This window comes from Kryptolebias marmoratus, linkage group LG7, assembly GCF_001649575.2.
Source record: "Kryptolebias marmoratus isolate JLee-2015 linkage group LG7, ASM164957v2, whole genome shotgun sequence".
Taxonomy (NCBI): Eukaryota; Metazoa; Chordata; class Actinopteri; order Cyprinodontiformes; family Rivulidae; genus Kryptolebias; species Kryptolebias marmoratus.
This window is the reverse complement of record NC_051436.1, coordinates 10,280,380-10,303,108: the sequence shown is the minus strand read 5'-3', so window position 1 is coordinate 10,303,108 and position 22,729 is coordinate 10,280,380. Positions and strand designations below refer to the sequence as shown.

Genomic DNA, 22,729 nt, shown 5'->3' with positions numbered 1-22,729 from the left:
TGTATCGTGGAGGAGAATATTGTTTAAAGCATTCAAACGGCTCAACCTGTTCTTTTTTGGCTTCGACCGTTCGGGTTTACTTTACCTCCGTTTGATTATTTATGACTCGGGACTCATGAATCATTTACCGACACCATCAGCAAGGAGCTGTTACCTTTGCTCAGGTTGGAAAAAAAAACCCAAAAAAATCTACATTTTTTTTTTTTAGACATTAAAAGAAAAACATGACTAAAATCTTTCCAAAAACTCTTTGTGTTTCTGGGGTGAGTTTACCGAAACAAAACAGGGTCATCGTCCTTATTCTGCTAAATTATCACAAGCTAAACATTTACCAATATGTAAAAATGTCACTGTTTGAACTTTTGGCGTCGTCATCCCCAATCAAGATGGCTGCCACAGTTGACTGACCTCAGATATATGGAGATTACTTACAGGAAAGTATGGTAGTAGCTGAGAGTCATCCCCAATACATGCTCTGAGCACTAGGCGGTCGGCCCTGTCTGTCTGTTAGCAAACTATCTCATGAACCAGTGGGCAGATTTTAATGAAACAGTTGGATGAACGTCTACAGCTGATTAACATTGGAGTCAGTTCATTTCAAGACGGCCGCTGTCACCAATCGCCTTTAGCCAAGACAAATGAAATGTTCTAAGTCAGTCCGTTTTGTGGATATTCAGCTGAAACTGGGCGTGGTAGTAGCTGAGAGTCATCCCCAACACATACTCTGAGCTCCAACTGATCTGTGTTCACACTGTGGATGTTAAGACATTAGTATTAGATTTTTTGTTTGTTTGTTTTTTTGTATTTCTGTAGCGTTTTAAATAATTGACCTGTTTGAGATCTTTGCACCAGAGATGCCTGAACAGATTGTTGGTTTTTTTCTGTATTTCTGTAACAAATTCTTTGTCCAACGGGGAGAAAAAAAGGCACTTTGTCATCAATACACTTTCAAACACATGCTAAATTTGAATTTGTGCAAGGAATGGGTTTTGGGTGTTCATTTTTTCTTTTTTTCTTAATATGAAAACACACAGGGATAGCTGTTTATTTGGCGAACTGAACACCAGTTTCAGTCAAATGAAACAACTTTATTCAGCTTCACATCTTCTCATTTCCTCGTTGCTCCGGGCTCCAGCTGTAATCTGTGAGCATCTTCTGTGACGGACTAAAGGTGCTCCCCGTCACTTTACGAATGAATTATTAAGGAGCCATAAAGCCCTGGCGCTGGTTCAGAAGAAAAAAAAAACCCATCACGGCACATCACATACAGGGCTAAGATTAGATCCTCTTGGTGTCGCAGCAGCCTTAAAGTGTTAATAAAAGACATGATGACTTGGGTTTTTATCAGAGTCCATCTGAGATTCTTACCTCGGTCTCCTGAGCGGCAGACAGGTCCTTCGGTCCTCACCGTGGCTCACTCTCGTCTCGAGGAGTAAAATTGCTGACGGGTTTGCTCTCGAGTATAAACACATATCTGGATGAAACTTTGTTTTCTCTGAACAGCCGCTGCTTTCTGAGGGTCTTTGTCGTGCCGCAGCGGCCTCCTGATAGCCTGCCTGTAATTTCATCACTCTCGGGGTCTCGGGCGCCTCGCAGAAAATTGAAACCAGTCAGGTGTGGCGGCATCACATCCACCACACTCTGAGGCTTTTCAGCTTTCACAAAATATGCCAGCTTTCACGATGACAGCACACCTCGGGGGGCTTTTCACTGCAGGCAAACAGCGTTTTTGAATCTCTGAATTTATGACTGTTATATTTATGACTAAAGGACCAAACCAATTACTGTAAATGTACGCATCCCTGTCTATGTGTGATTGTGGCAGCTCTGATCAATAAACTATCCTAAGAGTTTCTTGGGTTTTGTTAGGTTTTGGGTTTTATTCAGTTTGTTGTGTTTCAGTTTTATTTTCAGTATCTTGTTAGTTGGTTGTTGTTTTGTTTCTGTCTCTTGTGTCTGTGTTTGTTTTCATCTACCCCTTCCCCAGTCTTGTCATCTGGTCACCTGCCACGCCCATCTCCACCTGCCCGTAATTATGATCACTCGCCTGTGCCCACTTACCTCGTTTCCCTCTGTGTTTTAAAACCCAGTCATTTCCTCCACTACCCCGTCGGACCATTGTTCATTTGTCCTTGTTCTGTGTCCCTGATTGGTGTCCTCAGAGTGTTTTTTCCCGTCCCTTCCTGAGTTCCATTTGTGTATCTGGTTTTAGTTTATGTTTTGTTCTGCTCCCTTGTCAGCTTTTGTTTTCGTTTATTAAATCAGTTTTTTCGTTTAGTGTTTTTAGTATGAGCCTGCTCTCTGGGTTCGCCTCCGTCACCATCGATCCTGACAGGTTTTTTGCCGTTTCTCTACATATATGGGATGGTAAAATCCACCAAATAAGTAAAGTTTCATTTCTAACAGCTCTTACTCAGAAACACAAACCTGTGCTAATACATACTTGTTTTACTCATCGTATGACTATTTTCATTATCCCAATTAGCAGCAGTTCAGCTACACTTCTGAATTTTTAGGAGATAATTTCAATTTCTTGTTGTTTGAAGTCTTATGATTTGCCTGAAATAAAATGTCTGCCTGCTGGCTTTAACATTCTAAATAATTTTTCCATCTGTCCATCATACCCTAACGTATGCTGGGCTCGTCCATTATATGCTCTGCTAATCTACACTATGCTGTTCTGTCCTGCACTACGTACTCTGCATTACACTACTCTGTGTTGTGCTAAGCTATGTTATGCTATGTTATGCTTTGCCAGGGGTAGGCAACCCTGGTCCTGGAGAGTCACTATCCTGCATGTTTTACTTGTTTTTCTGCTCCAACACACCTGATTTGAATCAATGTTTGATTAACAGGCTTCTGCAGAACATGAAGAGGTGATTTAACCACTGAATCAGTTGTGTTGGAGCAGAGAAAAAAGGAAAACATGCAGGATGGTGGCCCTCGAGGACCAGGGTTGCCTACCCCTGTGCTATGCGATGTTATGCTATGCTATGCTATCAATCACTCAACTTTATTTCTATAGCACGTTTTAAAAAACACAGGGGTAGCCAAAGTGCTGTACAATAAGATAAAAATAAAAAATAGCATAGAAATACACTACTACTACATTATGTTATATTACACTGTTGTGCTTTGCCTTGTTATGCTATAGTTTATATTGCACTATATGACACTATGCAATGTTACACTACACTACGTTATGCTACTATATAGCATATTACATTACTTGCAACATAATTCAGTGAAACATTAGATTATGTCATGTTATGCTATGTTACGTTACAATATGTAACATCATGCAATCTTCCACAATGCTACATTGTTACACAACTTTGGTGTGCTACATTAGGCTATGTAACGTTACACTATGTGTGACCATGCCATATTACACAACACTGTGTTATACGACGCTATGGTTTGTTATGCCTTTGTTTAGTATGCTACGTTACACTATGTGATGCTTTGCTGTTCTACGTTATTCAATATAAGCAGAGAGACTGAACCTTTTTGTTTGTTGCCGCAGTTTAATCTTGATTGTCAGTGCTCCTCTGTGCCTGCTGAGTGGTAACGGCTAACCAGAAACCTCAAAACTGTGCAACAAGTTTCACTTGGAACAGTTAAGTAGTAATGCCAAGTCTTTTCATCTTGATTTCAAGTCCAGAGACTAATTAAATCTCATCTTTTCAGGAACTGGTCTTAAAATGTTGTCATTCTTACCACTTAGAAAAGTTATCATTGAATCACTACAATCAATCACACACTGAGAAAACAGCACAGTTTACGTGCCTCATTAGAACATATATGAACACAAAGGGACATTTATTTACAGTACTGAAAATGGTATTTTAGCTAAAATTCTAAAAACAACATTGAGCTCGTACTGCTGCAAATGTGATAATTATGTAAAAAGGGACAGATTTCTGTAAGAGATAGCGTCTCGTTGCACAAACGGGCGACAGATTCGCCTGCTGTCTTCTCTCACACGTTCCACCTTGCACAACTACACATGGTAGGTTTCTGTTTCTTTGTGGGTTTTGTTGGACATAAATCTCTGGTGGCCGCGCATAGCAGTTGGAACAACAACAGATGGGATCATAACCCGTTACAAATGGCTTTTTGCTGCATGTGCGCGAGCACAGACACAGAGTTTTTGTGTGAGGAATTCAGCTTCTCCTCAGCCTCAGCCACTGGGGCTCCGGGGAATATTAGGTTATGATGCTGCCAGGACCGACATCAAACCTGTTGGGATGAAAGGACACCAACACCCCGAGACGGACGTGGACACGCTCCATCAGGGAGCCTGAACCCCTTTTTTATGTCTGGCTTGACCCCACCATGACTTCCTCATGGATCCCAAACCCCACTTGGCTTAATGAGCCGTCTTGTAGCTGCCTACGTGCTTTTAGCAAACGTCTCCACCACATTAAGACACTGTGCACACCAATCCAACACAATCGAACAAAACGTCCCTGGGTTTGAATAAATTGGGATATTCCCTTTAGGATAAAAAACGACATCAGGGTTAGATTTAATTAACATCTTTTAAAATGTAAATTTGATGAAAGAAAACACGTCTTTAGATGTAGAGACTACCGTACCTCCTGTCGTTATCTGTAATTTCAGCCAGAGCTTGAAGAGAGAAGCAACAAATGATGAAACTGGACTGACTGCGTCAAAAGCGATGGTTCAGGTTTTTTGAAATGAAGTTCTGTGGAACGGTTATGAATAATTAATAGCTTACCTGTTGTAGTTAGCTAGGCGAAAAAGTTTAAATCTGACTAGATTGACGAGCTAATGGCTGGTCAGAGCAGGGCCAAGACCAAAGTGGGCTGCTCCCAACAAACAAAGCGCTCAGCCACATTTGAGTCACGTAACTGACCCACACCAGGCTGGCTGTAGTCTGTAAACCATTGTGCAAGAGCAGAACCTCAGAGAAGACGTTTAGATGGAAATATAAGAGTGAATCTGCTGCTAAACACGAAATAAAAGAGAGAGGTTGAGTAAGATATCTGTCAAGAATAAATATCAGGGATCAAAAAGGATCATGGAGTTACATAAAGAAGCTCGGCATTCAAACACGCAGCTTCTGCAAAACTTCTTCTCCACCAGTAAGATCACCGTATCAACCCAACTCATCTTTTTATCTGCATTTTTTTACTCTACACATCTGTACCAACAACATCTACATTGTTGGACTTCTCAACCCCAGACGGCTCTTCCACGGACGGCACTTTAAGGGACCTACTTTTGGTCACTTCGGCTGTTTCCATCAGGTAAACAAACACACCTGGTGCTAGGCAGCCGTTCACAAATCCTGCTTACAAATTTTTATTTCAAGGACATGTTAACCATTGACATGAGAGCAGAATTGTGCAGACTTTGTTTCTGAAGTTAATGACATACATTTTTATCTTTTCTTAACTGTATCTCATACTTTTATGTGTCATGGTTAATTTGTAATTATTTTTCTTTGCGTTTTTTTGTCTTATGATGAAGTTGTTGTGTTTCCAGAGAGAGGGTTTCTGTTCTGAAAAGTTATACAAAATGGCTTCTTCAGCGAAGTAAACATCTGGTTCTTGTTTACTTTGGAAAGATATGTCAGGTACAATATATCTACCTCAAACAACAGACAAAGCACCATTGAGATTACAATCAAGAGTCTTAAGGTTGATTGTTTTCACCACATGACCAGCCCGCCGTGAGAACAGGGACTCCCTTCAGTTGGTTGCTATGACAATCGCTTCCTGGAGGTGTTGACTGTACCTGAAGATATTGTGACCCAGACATGAGGTCTGGTGGCTCTATGGCCCAGCGCTGTTCTTTATGCTCTCCATGTGCATGAAATACGTTTTTGAACTGAGAAACAGATCGTTTCAAAGAAGCCTGATTCTGACTAAACAACTTCAACACGTTTAATATTATGTTGTTTTTTTTGTTCTTTTTTGACCAGTCCTCATGATGAGCTTATTTAAGCCAAGAAAGCTTCTCAAATAAGAAGTGAAACGTCTTAAAAAGAAAACAAAAAAAGAAACACGACCACCCAATAAAATACTAATAACCCTTAGGTTTTAACGTATCCTGACCTGGATGACTGAGCGCGTTCAAACCCTGCGATTTCCACGCAACGATTCGATGTTTCCGCTTCACAACACGAGAGCTTCTTTAGCTTTTATTTTGGCATGACGGCAAACAGAAGAAGCAGAAGAGGGAGCCGAGCACTTCACTTTAAATCCCAAACTGTCTGCAGCAAACAAACAGAAAAACAAACAGAGGTACTGTCTCGAAAAACAAACGCAAAATAAATGCTTTTCCTCTGAAAACCTCGGCGATTCAGAGCCATTAGGAAATTGTTGACCTTAATTCCACGTCACATAAATATTTCACTTTATATCTTAATCTGCTGCATCAGCAGCTCCTCGGTGTCTTCTCCAAGCGAAACCCAGCCCAAAGGCTCTGCTGTGAACTATTGTCTTCCTGTCATCGTTAGTCAGCATTACGAGTTACCATGACGACGCTCAAAGCTTCCAGCTTTGCCATCACAGCTAGTCTGTTTACAGCAGGGATGCTAAAAAATGTAGAGGCCGATGTCGCCAACGGCAGAGTAAGGCTGCGAAACAGGGTGAGAAACAAAACCTCGGAAGAAAAAATAAAAAAAATCGAAGTCACTGGTTCCCAGCTGGTGAATCAGACCTCAGAACGAATGAAAATAAACAGTAGGTTTTAGGAAAAGCAGTTTTTTTAATGTAATCTAACAAGACATTTTTGCATTTCGAGCTATTTAAATACGCTCATTTAAAAAGAAACCGTCACAAATTGATTGCAAACCACTAACCAGTGGGTTTAGTTTTAAAGGAAAGCTACCAAAAAAGATCCGAAACTACAGCTGTGATTGTATCCAGAGTCGTCAAAACTTAAAAAGAAGCTGCCCTCGTGTTCTGGCTGTGTATAAAAAGAGATTAATCTTCATTTGAAATGAAACAACGGTTGACACATTGGGAGAGTTTTGCTTTGCTGCTAAATTAGATAACGGTTAGTCAGCCTCTCTCTTTGCCGGCGTCGCTAAAGCACTAAATAAAACAATCAATGTTTTTTATTATTCTACAAAAACCGAAGAGGGATGATGGGCAGACCTGACTCGTTACCACACTGTCAGGAACCTTGTGTAGACGGAGACCGGTCGAGGTTTTTCAACGGCTGATTTTAGCTTTTCAGGCCAGTTCGTTTTGTTTGGTTAACTGAGAGTTTTTCAGGGCCGTAACGGAAGTGAAGGTTGTATCTCACCGGGCTGCCACTGCCGGTGACTCAGAGGTTTGAGAAAAGCCTTGGCAGCTCGTCCTACGTTTTTGTGACGTAATCTACTGGAGTACGCTTTTGAAATGACAACAGGCAGATTCGGTCGAGTTTTTCAGTCATTATTATTGATCATCACGTGGTCTCGGATGGTTTCTGTGGGAGGAGAGCTCCCATCCAGGTGTGAAAATGCAGCTCTGATGCTCTCGAGTCAGGTTTGAGACGCCTGCAACAACTCTGCGACAAATTTCCAATTTCCTGAATATGTTCACACCTCCTAGGCTAACACGAAATACTGAGACCCCACCCTCCCCCCGCCAATGCTTCGAGACACTTTGCTGACTCCCTTGTGAGACTCTGTTTGCCAATCAGTTCCTACTTTAGTTATCGCACTCATACGGCAGCTTTGGGGTCTGAGCGATGCACGATAAGAAGTTTTTAAAAAGCTCAAATATATATTAGTTTTGGCAATTCTGTGCATTCTGTTCACACGAACGCCCACATATGGTTGCGGGATCCGACCAGCCAGACCGTGTGCTCGCCAGGCGCACAACCCCACCACCACCACCCTCCGTTGGCCGAGAAAGCTCACCCTCATTTAGCTCATGCGATAGTTTGGGTCAAAATATGATTGTTTTAAAGTGACAGTTTTAAAGTCCATTTCATCATTTCCTACCTGGCAACCCCGTCTCCAACAGCGGCAGCCCAGTGGGGTACTACCTTCAAACACAGCATGCTTAATATTTCATAATAAATCCCGCAAAAGCAACATTTTCTAGCCAACCGAATAAATACGGAGGGATTATATAGATATAAACTGAGGCTTTTCCCAGGTAAATACAACAAAACTCTTTTTACAGTTAGCCTTACATGCTGGTCGACTTGTTTTACTAAAATGAAGCAGTCCTGCTGTTGAAGAAGCCCTCGTCACAGGAAGCACGTGACAAAAGGATGCAGACAAACCTCAGACATTTTAAATTTTTAACATCTTAGAATGCTCAGGTGTGGCTGATTTAAAATGAAAAATAGATAAATAGTTTGACTAACTGCTCTGACTCTTGTGTAAAAGTTTTTACATTGCTTTTTCCACAAATAATCTAAACGACATACAGTGTGTTCCCTTTGTGAATCTGTTTAACTCTTCTTTTCTCTAACAATTTCACAAAGAGCCATTTAAGCCGTTGCTTAAATCCCTTTTTTGTTTTGCTTTGGCATTTAATTTAAACAGAGCATAAGACCTGAACAGCTCCTATCTACCTTTGCCGTCACGTTATTGACCTTTCGTTCTTGTTTTATTTTATTTAGTTAAACTGTTGTCAGGTTTGACTGTAAAACGCTCGCTTTTAATTTGCCATATAGCTACATTTGACAACATCTAGCCACTTTCTGCGCTGCAATATCCCCGCTCTTCTGTTAGAGTAATGCCTCATTTATCAGATGCTAGGTAAATTATGATATTTTCCCAAAACGCCGAGCTGTTCGCTTCAGTTGGGACACCGGATCTTGATCGAAACTCTCAGTTTGCGTATGAGCTGCACGCCACGAATCAAACGCTCAATTAAGCTGCCGCACAGCAAACATGATTTAATCAACAACACAGGCAGAGAAGAACAAAACCGAGCAGGATTGGTGGCTCGTACCATCTTATTTTATTCCCCCTCCCACCAAACCGAACAAAGAAGTTGAGCGTTTGTGGATGTCGGAAGCTTATTCACTAATAATACTCTGTTAAAGCACACTTCTGTGAGAAATGAAACAACAACAACAACAACAAAAAGAAGACCAGATCAAGATGATCTATAAGAAGCAAAGTAATGGAAACAAACGGCATCGTGAAGCTCCCAGAAGCTGTTTCAGGACACAGATGTGGTCATAATCATCCACTCATCACGGGCATAAATGTCATTGATCTTTGGCTTTTATTGATTCGATTGAACCGTTCTTTTCCCAGGGTGGGATCATTATACACCACTGTGCCCAAGTTTCATTCATCTGGCTGTTGATCTGAGGTAAACTGGAACATATCAAAAGTAGACCTCCTTTTCTGTTGTTCCTTTCGCTTCGTGCCGTGGCATGATGCTACCACCACCATGCTTGACAGTTGCTCACAGGACTGAAAGCATCACCTTCTTGTCATTGTGGCTCCATATCTCAATCCTAACTGATTTCCTTTCACCTGAGGCCAACAGATGAGCATCAATCTGTCAAACAAATCATTTTATGCCGGCAAAAGAAAATGCTAGCTGCAGTCAATCATGATCACCAATTAGGCGTTAATAAACCAATCAGCACCGCTTATTGAAAGATTTAAGTGAATATATGTGTAAAAATGTTGCTGGATTAGAAAACATCCGCAATAAGTTCCAACTTGTGCGCTCTGCTCTTGTTTTTTTCAAAATCAAAAATCAATCCACCCTGAAAAGAAAGAACAGTTCAAATCCGTCATTAAAGCCCAAACAATAATAAGAAATTTGTGCCCATAATGAGTGTATGTAAACGTCTAACCACAACTGTGTACATAACAGAGACACATTGGCACAGTTTGCTTTGTTAAATCCCTTGCAGGTGTTGTGGGGGGTGAGCCTAGAAGGACTTTTTCCAGGACTTGCAGAGGATCTTCTGAAAGGCGCGTCTGAAGTCCCGGTTGAAGATGGTGTAAATGGCCGGGTTGAGGGAGCTGTTGCAGTATCCAATCCAAAAGAAGAACTTAAAGAGTGGCTCGGGGATCCTGCAGGGGTCCCCGCACACCCCGTACAGACAGTAGCTGAAGAAAAAGGGGAACCAGCACACAACGAACACCCCCATCACCACAGCCAGGACGAAGGTAAACCTCTTCTCCCTCGCCTGGGAGATCTTCTTCCGGGCAAAGGAGCTCCGGCGGCGCTTCTTCCTGGAGGCGAACAGGTCCATGGATTTGTTGCTCACCCTGGACTGTTTGGACAGGGAGCTCTTTCTCTGGCTGGGCCTCCTGGCCCTCTGGGAGTCCTGGCGCTGGGCTTTGTGACCTTTGCCCTCTGAGGAGGAGCTCTCCTCCAGGTCGGCCTCTTCGGTCTGTTGGCCCATGGTGGCCGTGGCCGTGGCCTGGCTGGGCGTGGGCGGGCTGTGGCAGTGGCCGTTCTCCGTGTCCCCGTGGAAAGGAGACGAGGCTTTGCTCAGCCCGTTCTCGGTTTGCGTGGCGCCGTCCGGCCTGGGATGCTTCGCCGACACGCTCCTGGTTCGGGTTTTGGCCACCTGGTAGATGCGGATGTAGACCAGGACCATGATCAGGCAGGGCGCGAAGAAGGACGCGGTGCTGGAGGAGAGGATGTACCAGGTGTCGTCGTTCAGCTCGCACTCAGGCCGCGGGCTCGCGTCGTCGTTGCCGTCCACGGACAGCAGCGGAGGGGACGAGATGAAGGCGGAGATGAGCCACACGATGAGGATGATGCACTTGATGCGCCTCGGGGTCCGCTTCAGGTTGTACTCCACCGCCTGCGTCACGGACCAGTAGCGGTCCAGGCTGATGGCGCACAGGTGCACGATGGACGACGTGCAGAACAGAACGTCCAGAGCCAGATAAATGCCGCACCAAACTTTGCCAAAATACCAGTAACCCATGAGCTCGTTGGCCAGGGAGAAGGGCATCACCAGGGTGGCCACCAGGATGTCCGCCGAGGCCAGCGACACCAGGAACAGGTTCTGGGGGGCTTTCAGCGCCCTGCTGGTCAACACGGCGATGACCACCAGGATGTTGCCCACCACGGTGAAGGCGATCAGAAAGCTCACGAGAGCGGCGATGCCGGCGGTGGCCGCAGAGGAGTACACTCCGTCCTGGCTCCAGGAGGAGTTCAGGTGCACCATCACCCCGCTGGCGTTGGAGGAAACCATCCCGGCCCCGCGCGCGCGCTTCCCGGGCTGAACGAATGTGGGACGAAATTCACATCCAGCCCTCTGCTAAAAGGAGAGTCCATGAAGAGCGCGCGGCTCCGGGGCTGATCCGCACATCTGACGACGCGGGCGGACGGGAGCGCATCAGAGTGAGCTCCGTCCGGCTGAAGCCAACTCACTTCAGTTCAAACAACACCCACCCCCCAAATGATCCTAAAATCCAGCGTGCCGGCGTGGAACAGAGGTGTCATGAGTCTCCTGCTCGTCAGGAGCGGAGCCGCAGCTCTTCCTCCTCCTCCAGCACGCTGCGCTCTCGCTCCTAATAACGCGTCCGCATAAAAACTCATCAACCCCTGCCCCTCCTCCGGCGCGCGCTGCTTTCACACAGAGTGGGACTGTGACAGGACTTATTTCTCTGATTTTTATACGTTTTTATATTTCAATAATAAAAAGAGCCACAGCGAGTTTGAATATGAAGCTTTATCAGGTTTGAATAAGCCCGAACTCGCAGGCTGCGCCACAAAAAAACAAACAAACAAAAGAAAAACGGTGTTTGATTTGGAAGTTGGAAAGTCACTGATATGAGATGTTTTCGACACGTGAGAAGGATTACGTTTTTGGAGCTCTCCAGGAAAGTGAGTGTGTGTGTGTGTGTGTGTGTGTCTGAGTGGATGAGGTGAGCTGAACACACACACACACACACACACACACACACACACACTGACTGCGCTGCGCAAATCAGGTAGGAGAGGAGACGGATGGGATTTTTTTTCCCCCAACTGTCTGCTGCTTTTCGCCCCTTGTTGCGCACCTTCACACGGATCAGTTCACACACACATACAGACACACGCAGGGGGAAAGGCACTGGTGTGGGCTGAACATGTGGCAGTGCAGGTGAAGGCTGAGCAGCATCTGCTCTGCAGCGTTAGCAGATGTCTGCTGTGTTTGTAGCACCTGTTTCAGTATGACAGAATGATGCACTCAGGAGCTATTTATCTGTTTATTTACCACTTCTTATGTGCAAAACATGATGACAGGAAAACTATTTCTTATATATGTATTTTTCCTGCAACATTTATATAAATAACTTTATTCTTTCTTGAACATTAAGCAGTCATTCAGTGAAGGAGTGCACATCACTCGCCGCATTGGATGCCAAAGTTTTAAACAGAGAACTTGTGTGATCTGTTTGAGGTCAGAGTATGTGTTTGGGATGAGTCAGGGCTACTACCACACCGAATTTTAGCTCAATGCTCATAAAAATGACTGGGTTGTAGTCATTTTTGTTGTTGCAAAGGTTGATCAGCAATAGAGGCCGTCTTGAATTAGGTTGACCCCATAAGTTAATCAGTTGTAGATGTGCATGTGATGATTACCTCCTGAAAGAGTCACTAAAATCCATCCGCTGGTCCATGGGGTATTTTACTAACAGACAGAAGAACACACACAAACACAGACATGGACAATTAGATGACTGGTGGTATCTAATGACAGCAGGGGATTAGGTTTAGTGGTCCGTTTGTTGGTTGGCTCAGGCAGCTTTAGTGAAATCGCTCCGCGGCGCTTCAACGTTTCTTGAAGAGGGAGGTGAGAGCATGACTCACTGTCTCGCCTCGTCCTGTTAGCTCATCCAACGAGCCGAACCAGTGACCTCCGACCCCCCAGCGGTCTTTCTCACACAGCTCTGTCAGGCCACACACCCCCAGGTCCGAGTTCACTTCCACAAATCCCTCGTCGGTACAGAGAAGTTTCCAGTCATTCCGATTGAACTCCCACAACCGTGAAACTGTTGACAACAAGTCTCAGCTTGTAGCTCCGCTGTAAAATTACAATCTCAGTTCTGGAAAAGTTGCGACGTCGTGATTAAAAGCAGAATGCAATGCTTTGCAAGTCTCATAAACTCGTATTTTAGTCACAAGAAAACATAGTAAACATGTGAAATGTTTGAAATAAAAAGTTATAGGTTACAACTAAAATCTGCTGCTCCTTTTTTTTTTAGATGAATTTATGATAGAAATTGTCAGGATTTGGGTTTTTGTATTCAGTTTGTCTTGTTTCAGTTTGAGTTTATTGTTTATTTTATTCGGTTATCTTGTTCCCTGTGCCTCAGCCATCGTTCACTCCTCCTCAGTCTGCCTCTCGTTCTCCTGCCACGCCCATCTCCACCTGCCTGCAATCGTCATCACTCACCTGCGCCCACTTACCTCGTCATCCTCTGTGTTTATAACCCGGTCTCGTTCTCTACCTCTTTGCTGGTTCATTGTCACTTGTCACCTCCTTGTCAATTCATGTCTTGCCTCCTGTTGCTCCTCCGTGTTTTGGATTTTGTTGTGTCTAGTTTTTGCTGCCACGTCAGCTCTTTGTTTTTGATTCTTTGTAATGAATTAGTTTTCCTTTTTTACCATGAGTCTGCAATCTGGGTTCGCCTCCTTTTCCCCACACCATGACAGAAATGCTTTCTCTGGGATGTCATTGAAACCTACTGATGCATAACAAAACTGCAGTCCAGTCTGAATGAGTCTTGTGAGATTCCATGCCAATTAATTCGGGTTATGGAGGCAACAAAGTTTTAAAATGACAAATTAAAAAAAAAAAAATGCTGCAACTAGGTTTATGAGCCTAATCAGCTAGGTGTCGACCTTTAAATTGTTCTGTATTCACATTTGGGCATAAAACTTACAACTCCCAACTAAAACCTTTAGAGTCCTATAGTCAGTCTCGTGTATTGCTACAAGAACAGCTGAAAATTTACCGATTCAATTAGCTGCTGACCTGCAAAAACACAATCATCACTCACATTTAATGCGCTTTTCAGCTCTTGTTAAATTTAAAGTAGTCCGTGTGATGCAAGAGGCTTTCGCGGATCCGGGCAAAACACACACACACATGATGTAATACGGGTTTTATCTTTGACAGCAGATCCAATGTGTGCAGATAGCGCTGAGTCAGATTGATGTCAGTTTTTAGGGACAGCTGCTGCCGCGACTGTCAACTCTTTCATGTTTGGAAGGCCTGACTGAAAAGTATCTTTGTTAGATCTGGAGATGCGCCAACGTTTCCCTTCAATGCCAAGCGCCGTGTCTGCCGTGGGTTCAACAGACTGGAGGCTGGCGTGCGTCAGAAACGCTGCCACACCTTCAAAGTGTTTTTAAAACCGTGCTGTCAGCGTTTGGACGGAGGAAGAACGTTTTCGGGCGACATGTGGACAAACGTCTCAGATTTAAGGTATGTTTTCGGGGCAACAAACGACCTCTGGTAGTAATGCTTGATGCCAAGTTCATTCCAAGTTTTTTACACCAAACTCGAGCTCAATCTGTTAGAACTCAAGGTATGTGTTGTGAGTGACTCTCAGCTACTACCACGCCAAAGTTTAACACAACATCTGTCACCATTTTTGGTGTTTTAATTTGTTTTCCTGGTTCTGAGTTTTCTGTAAATCTCTGTTTTTCAGATTTATCTCCCGGAATGTTTCAGTTAATACCTCCACCGAGGAGGTTCTGTCTTCGGTAGCGTCTGTCTGTCTGTGTAAAAGATTACTTAAGTTATGAACGAATTTTCAAGAAATTTTCAGGAAATGTCAAACAAGGGACAAGTGATTAGATTTTGTCAAGATCACTGATCAACCCGTGCTCTAACTCTGCAGATGTATAAAGTAAAACTCCACAGCTGGACACCTCTTAGGTCAAGGGTGATCACTATTGATTTCAATGTCATTTCAAGGTCAACATCACAGCTGACCTAGTGCTCGAACAATGCAGCAGTGTAATGTAGGAAAGTCAAACTGCACATCTGGACACCTAATGGGTCAAAGATGATGCCTGTTGATTTCAAGGTTCATGGGGTCAAAGGTCAAGGTCTCATGTAAACCCTTTTTAAAAAAAAAATGTCTCTACTCCAACATGTGACCCCTTTGTTTCCTCCAGTATCGAAGGTGTGTTTCTAGTTGTGTCTGTTGGTTTGTCTGTCTGTCAGCAAAGATCTGGTAAAAACTAAAGAACAGATTTGAAGGAAATGTTCAGGAAATGTTGTCCCAAAAAAACATGGATTACATGTTGGTGCTGATCCAGATTATGATCTGAATAAGACTATTTTTAATCACTCTGTGGCCTCGGTGGAGGTTTGCGCTCTCTGAGTGCTTTTCATCTCGTTTCTGGTTTTAGTTGTAGTTTTCCGTCTTCTGTTACCAGTTCAGTCAGGCAGTCTGGGTTTTTGTGTATTTTCATGTTTTCTTTGGCAACAGTTCTCCTCTGCTTCATGTAACAATTATCACCTGGGCTGCTTCTGTGATCAGCACACCTGTTTTCACTCACTAATCACCCCTCCCAGTAGATTTAGGCAGTGGAATGAAAAGCTCCAAAGACCCCTCAGGGATCAGCGTTTAGTCATTTTGTTGCTCCTTTTGTCATATTTAACCATTAATTTGTTCTATTTTACGCGTTAACATAAATATAACTGATTATTCACCAAACTCCCCAAACTTAGTTTTTAAAGATCACTTTTTAAAAAGATTGACTTAGAAAGACAGATTTCAGAATACTTTTATTTCATTCGAGGCGCTGAATAACCCCTCTTGGAGACAAATGTATCGTATTTATTGTCTGCCTTGTCACTGTGTTTCTCTGAATAGTTTACGCCATTCTTTATGCCAAGGATACAGAGCTCTTGTTGAATGGTTGCTAGAATGAAAAGTGTCTATTCTTCATGGCATTTTAAAACTTTGTCAAACCAAACCTAACTTTCCTGCAAATATATGAATATATTTGTTGCTTTTAAGTCATACATTGTAGGTGTTTCCTTTTATTATTCTCATTTAAAAACCTCATCACTGAAAATAGAAAACTGTCATTGTTGCAGTTTTTAGGGGATTAACAGTAATGTTTAATGTGAAAGAATACACTAGAGCCATTACTTTATCCCTCAGATCTTTGTTAAATTCACTCAGACGGTTCAGATTTATCCCAGTCAGGCTTTGGTAAATCCACGGTACACATCATCCACCCAACAGTAAATAAACTAAGAAACCAGCTCGCAATTATAGTGGAGATAAAGAACCCTGCGGGGATTAAAAACAGCTGAAATATTCAGAAACTGTCAGATCTATACCATAAGCGTTAATTTAAACCAAACATTCACAAATCCTTCATAGGATGCATCGCATTATCAAAGGCCAACTTTGAAAGGAGAAAAGGATCCTTTTCAGCTAAACTTACAGACACTAAATACGATGAGATGGCCCCTAACAAAATCCCACATTAAGTAATGTCGGGAAAACGTTTGGTTTTTAAAATTACAGCAGTAGATCACTGATCGACTGCGTCACCTGCTGAATCTCAGTTACAGAAAAGTGAGCTGGAGGAAGCTGCAGGATGTGGTGCAAACAAACACTGAGCTAATGATGAGAGTCCCATCCGAAGACAATCTTTGTCTTTGAATCCACTGGGCATAAAACGAGAATCGCTGAGCAGATTATTTCATCCTCGTACAATTTCCAGCCGAGCCCATGTGGGAGGAATAAAAACATGAAGATGATGTTAGTGCCGTTTTCACTGACAAGATGCTCTTCAGTTCTTTTGTTGTGCTTTTCAGAGACATCAGGAAAGTACGTCTGAAAACATTTTATGTGGTAAATGAGATAAATGTGACAAAACATAAAAGTTTGTTTTATTTGAGATTTGAATGAGCAAAAAGTAGATCTGATCATAATCAAAGTCATGTGACGCAAAAAATATTGTTCATTTCTACAGATGTTGGGCTCGAGTTTGGTGTGGTTGTCGCTGAGAGTCATTCGCAACACACACTCCGAGCATGGCTGTGGCCATTTTGAATTAAAACTAAGTTGACATGTGTTGTTTCAGGGACTGCTAGGAGTTTCATTTTCTCTGAGTGTTTAGTTCAGATGAAATCATTCAGCTTTGTGAACACATTTTAGGATCAAAAGGCTGTTCGCTAACAAAGAAAAATAAATGTCTTTTTGTTTCACGTGTTGTTGACAGGGCACAGAGTTACTTTAGGATTCAGAGCAGACGAACACCAAGCAAGTTTAAAGACTTTATTGTCAACTGGAAGCAAATGGATAAGCTGACTTCCGGGAAAGCACACTCTTCGTGCGGCAGGAGGGATCTCTGGGCAGGTAAGGCCGCCATAGAATGTGAGCTTAAAGGACGGGACTTTTCAGTGAGGGGGCAGACTAGTTGGAGAATCCAGAGACAGGAAACGGGTCAGAGCCGGAAGGTCAGAGAGCCGGAAACAAATCCAAAAAGGTACAAACCAAGAGGCGAAGTCCAGTGGGCAGAAACGAGGTCGGAGGCCAGGAGGCAGAATCAGCAGAGGTTTCAGGCACAGGGCAGGTGAGAGTCGACGGTCAGCAGTCAGGCAGGGGGTAAAGGTCGAGAGATCAGGCATAGACGAGACAATAATACTGGATATTTACTTGGCGAACCGTTCAATAATCTGGCACTGAACAAGTGAGAATGGCAAGCTTAAATAGGGCAAAGGACAGGTGAACACGATCAGGGTGATTGCTGTGGCGACGAACTAGGAGGCGTGGCAGGAACAGACAAACTGTGACAGTTGTAGAGTTAGGTTACACAGACTGTTGTGTTCCCCTTCATTATTGGTCTAAGATTTTTTACTTGTTAGCTGCAACAAAAGCTGGTACTCCTCTACAGTGAAAATGACATTACACCAGACTTTTTCCTCAGCTCACTTCAAATATATCAACTTGTCTATGATAATGGGTTGTGTCTGTCAGCAGTTTGAAGGAGTGACTGTGACGACCAACACCAGATGCTGATTTGACAGTAATAATCCATCCTGAGGATTTATGTTGCTTTTTGTTTTTGGCTACAAGACCAAAAAAAGAACCTCTTTGATCAACAAAATTAAGGCTCTACTCTCAAACTGCTGAATCTGATATCTATTTTATTCATTCACTCATTCATATTCTGCACCTGCTTTATCCTGTTCAGGGTCACCGGAGCTGAACCCAGCTGTCAACAGGTGAAGGGGAGGGGTACACGGCAGTCCATCACAGAGACACATAACCCTGCATACACACACACTCCTACCTCAGGTCACTTCAGAATCACCAATTAACCTAACATACATGCTTCTGAACTGAAAACGAGAGTATTCGAAGAGAAAATCCACTCGTGCACAAAAGGACAGACTTGAGACTTTCTGTCGACGCCACTCATCCGTAAATTACTTTGAAATAGGAAATGTACCCCTCTTGTCGTCTTTAAACATCTTTGTAACAGGAACATTGTGTTTTTGACAGGGATACACGGTGCAGTCACCATCAGATATAAGAATATCTGAGTGTTATCTCTTTACTGGGGTCAGGAACAAGTTTGGCTGTTTGGCAGTAGCACTTATCAGGTCGTTGAGCTGTAAGAGACTTGGCCACACATCACTTGATCTTGTGGACCATCTGTAGGAAAAATACCTGAAGCTGCATTTAAACGAAATCCTGAATCTCTGTCTTCCCTCTGATGTTTCACTGCTCGGTCTGTTCACGCTCAGAGAGCTTCGAAACCTGTCAGCGGGTTCACAGTCCTAAAAAAAATAAATAAATAAAATCGCTTCACGAATTAAAATGCAACAACAGTTTCATTCCAAAGTGGAGGCTAGCAGGTCTTTAACTCAGCTGCCTGGCACCAGCATTACTAATGTTGTCAGGACAGACTAAATTACACTTTGATTGCTTTTGTGTCGCTGGTAATTTGTCAGGGAAGGATGGGGTTAAAAGGTCTGTTAATTGACTCCCGAACATAAATAAAATCTATGATTAGGCCATCAAGAGCCACAATAAATCATATTCATTGGAAATCACATCAACAGCCATGAAAGGATGAGAAATCACCATGACCACAGCAAATGTAAAGCACTGATTTTCACCTCAAAGACAGAGCACTTCAATCTGTCATGGCAAATTTACCTTATTTAATACTGAGGTCTGCTGTTTCTCACTTTTTAAAAGATCTCAACACTGTGTGTGTGTGTGTGTCTTTGATCTCTTAAACCGTGAGTTCAAAGTTGTGCATTAAGAGGTGCACAATGTCTTTTGGCTGAGGTAAAAGTGCCAGTAAGCAATGAAAATAGCATTCCTTTAAAAAATGCGTATCAGCAACCTCCTTACACGCCAAACGTTTAAATAAAGATCTTGTTGTGTCTGTGAGAGCTCAGAGTACGTGATGGGAATTCCTCTCAACTACTACCACACCAAAACTTAGCTTAATATCTATAAAACCGACTGAGTTACAGCCAGTTTTGTGTTTGATTAATTTGATTAGCTTTGGCAGCCATATTGAATCAGGTTGACTCCAAAGGATAATTGGTTGTAGAGGCACACGATTACCCTCAGAGTTTCATAAAGCTCTGTCCACTGGTTCACGGGGTATTTTAACAGACTAACACATGCACACACACACACATACACACACACACAAAGGCAATTACTGTACATTATCGCCCACCTTTCATGGGCAATAAAAAAAAATTCTTTCAGAGTTTAAAAAAAAATCAAAAACAAAAACATACAAACAAACAAGTCATCCAAGTCCGGATGAAATAAAAGTTCGAATTACTTTCTCAAAATCAATGACTGTCAAAAAAAAGGTACTCGTCCTTAGCAAGGTCTTTGAGCTGGAAGAAACAAGCTCTGACAACATTTATTTGTTTGTCAAATAAAAGTCTGCTTTCGAAAATCAGTTCTTGCAAATCGTTCTTTTTAGGTTTGTGAATGAGCCATGATCATTGCTGTGATGTGAAAGTAGGTTGGGCGGCCCAAAAAGTATTACTTGTGTTTTTTGCACATTTATGTAGACAACATTTAGTGCATCAGTGGTTTAAAATTACAGCAGTCCAGTCAGGCTTTCAAGGGGGTTGTTGCTTTCTTTTGGAGGGGAAGATAAATCTGGGAGTCATCAGCAAAGCAATGAAACAAAGATTTGCTTTTGAGAGCCGAGAATGGACCCGAGGGGGATTCCACATGTCAGGGGAGCTGCTGAGACTGGTGAGCCACCAAGTCCGGCAAAAAAGCTTTAATGTGTTCAAATTTTTTGATTTAGATCTTTCTGTTGAAGGATTACAGAGCCAGGATTCACTACATCAAAAGCTGCACTAAGATATAAAAGTAACTAAAATGAAAGAATTCCCAAAATTTGTAATCAATCATTGAAAACTTTTAAAAGCAGTATTTATCTTTGCAGTGCATGTGGCTTAATACAGCTTCAACAAGGCCCCCCATGTGTCAAAGATCTTTAATAAAAAGTCCACAAAGACATTTTATGAGAACTTGTCTTAGATCTGGACTCGCCGCTGACGTCTTACTGTGGAACCGTGGAAAAAAGAGCCGTTTTCTCCTGCAAACCCCGGTGCATTCAGTCTGAATTTAAGCCTCCTGTCGTTCAGGGCTTTCCTGGGAAGAATGGAGAAATGGGCTGATGAAAACTCCTTGACAACAAATTTATTCCACTTGCCTGCAGGGCTGATAAGCGGGACACTCTCGGTTGATTATTATTTGATTAGGCCTGTTATGAATCATCAAACATTGTGCACAGACTGCATTCCACCTTCTTTAAATCTAATTAAAATCAAACCTATTGCTGGGCTTAGACGTTTCAAAATGCCTTCCTTTCAGTTTAATATTACTTAGTTCTTTTGTTGCACAAGTGCATTCTGTGAATTCTAATTAACACTTTGAACGCTCTGCTTGAGTTGCTGAAACTACGTGCACTTGGGTAATACAGGGTCCTCGTAAGGCACAAGCGGCAAAACCCTAAAATCCTTGCCCTTTGTGGGCCTATGGAAGGTGCATCAAAGCCTTAGATCTTTTGTTTGCCTCGCTAAAGGCAGATTCTCTAATTGAAAGAGACAAGCAGAACAAAAGACAGGTAGAGAGCGTTATAGGAGGCTACAGTACCTCCTCTCCCTCAGCCAATCAAGTGCAGGATAAATGTCAAGTCACGTAAAGGCCAAGTTCAGAAATAAAGATTGCTTTTGACTCCTGGAAATGTCAGTGAATACTTGTATCACTTTGAAAGGAGACCCATCAGCGAAACAAAATCAAAACGCTTAAATGCAACTTTGCATAAACTAGATGGGCAAAATAAGGCAAAATCCATTTTTATCACAGCTTCAAAAGCAATTAAAAATAAATTATTTTAAAAAACAACAACAAGATCTTAGTTCTGATTTACAGTGACAAGTTTACTACAATAACAGAAGCACTGCATGTCAGAAGAGGCTCCAGACTCATTTTTCTCTCTCGCCATCATATCAAAGCCAGCTTTTGTTGTTGAATCTGTTCCTCCCCTGTCAGTCCCCGAGTGTGATAGATTTAGTTTTCGAGTGTGCGTTTTTCCCCTTCAGGACTTCCCCAAATCCTCCCTGAAATAAATAGCAGTTAGATTTGAGCGCTAAGCCACGTTCAGGCGACGATAAGTCACACCACTGAGCCCCGGGGGGATCGACAGTCAGGAGATTTTCTCGCTCCCCTACAGAAAGAACAAGCGTCCATCTGTTCTTTGCTGGCTGTAGATAAAGTCACTCATTTCTTCCTCCAAAAAAAAAAAATTAACGCATCAGGTTTTTTTTCATTGTTGTACATGACCACAGCAACTTTTATACCTGTGCTGAACATCTGAAGACTTTGAAGATGATGCAAAGTATACATACAGGACGTAAACTCAGTGAGGGAAGTCGATTTGAACATCTAAGATAAAACCATCCCGTTTTTCCCCACAGTACTCCAGTCAGATTCCTTACTAACCCTCAGTTTTTCACTTGCTTGAGCATGATGAAAACTCCTTCAGGCTGAATGAGCTGCTTCCCTAATGTCTCTTGTCTTGAAACTTTCACGCTTTCCTCGAGGACTCCAGAGAGACGAGTCGGCTTAAAAGAGGGGGACAAAGGTGAAATTTTGAGAGCTCCCCTCTGCATCTGTCCGTACCCTGCAGAGCCATTCTGTCGCCTATGACAGCCCTTGAAAATATATGATTGTACCACTTTGTGGCAAAGGTACTTTTGAATTTCATGGCAGCAACACATCTCAAAAAGTTGGGTCAAGGTAATGTTTCCCACTGTGAAGCATCCCCTCTTCCTTTACTAACAGTCTGTAAACATTTAGAAAGTGAGGAGAGCAGCTGCTGGAGGTTTTGGAGGGAATGTTGCCCCATTATTGTCCCAGTGCTGGATACTTTGTTTCATCATGTGTCAAATATTCTCACTTGATGAGAGGTTCGGACTGCAGGCAGGACAGTTCAGCACCTGGACTCTTCTACTACGAAGTCATGCTGTTGTAAGGAACTCAGTGTAGTGATCTGTGATTTTCTGCACTTCCTGGTGGGCGTGGCCGGCTCCTCCTGCTGGTGGAGTTGGACACACCTGAAGGAGATGAAGCATCAGATGGACTGGTGTATTTAAGGCTGTGGTGGGAACCAGATCAGCGCTGGAGCATTGCTTACCGTGTGGTAAAGTCTCCGAGCCAGCTTAAGTAATCAGTCTGTCAAAGTCAGAGATTTACTTACCTGTTGCTTTTGTGTATTCGTTTTCCTCAGTGAGTTTC

The 22,729-nt window shown here is 42.8% G+C and overlaps 1 protein-coding gene across 1 annotated transcript; it reads right to left on the bottom strand.

Moving 5' to 3' along the window:
* Nucleotides 1–8,607: 8,607 nt before the first annotated feature.
* LOC108249957 (alpha-2 adrenergic receptor-like) lies at nucleotides 8,608–11,466 on the bottom strand. The gene has a single exon (XM_017439630.3). The coding sequence runs from the start codon at nucleotides 11,158–11,160 to the stop codon at nucleotides 9,877–9,879; it is 1,284 nt and encodes a 427-aa protein (XP_017295119.1). The 5' UTR covers nucleotides 11,161–11,466; the 3' UTR covers nucleotides 8,608–9,876.
* Between the last annotated feature and the right edge of the window lie 11,263 nt (nucleotides 11,467–22,729).

Coding starts and splice junctions, on each gene's coding strand:
- LOC108249957 (XM_017439630.3), bottom strand. CDS start 11,160: ATGGTTTCCTCCAACGCCAGCGGGGTGATGGTGCACCTGAACTCCTCC.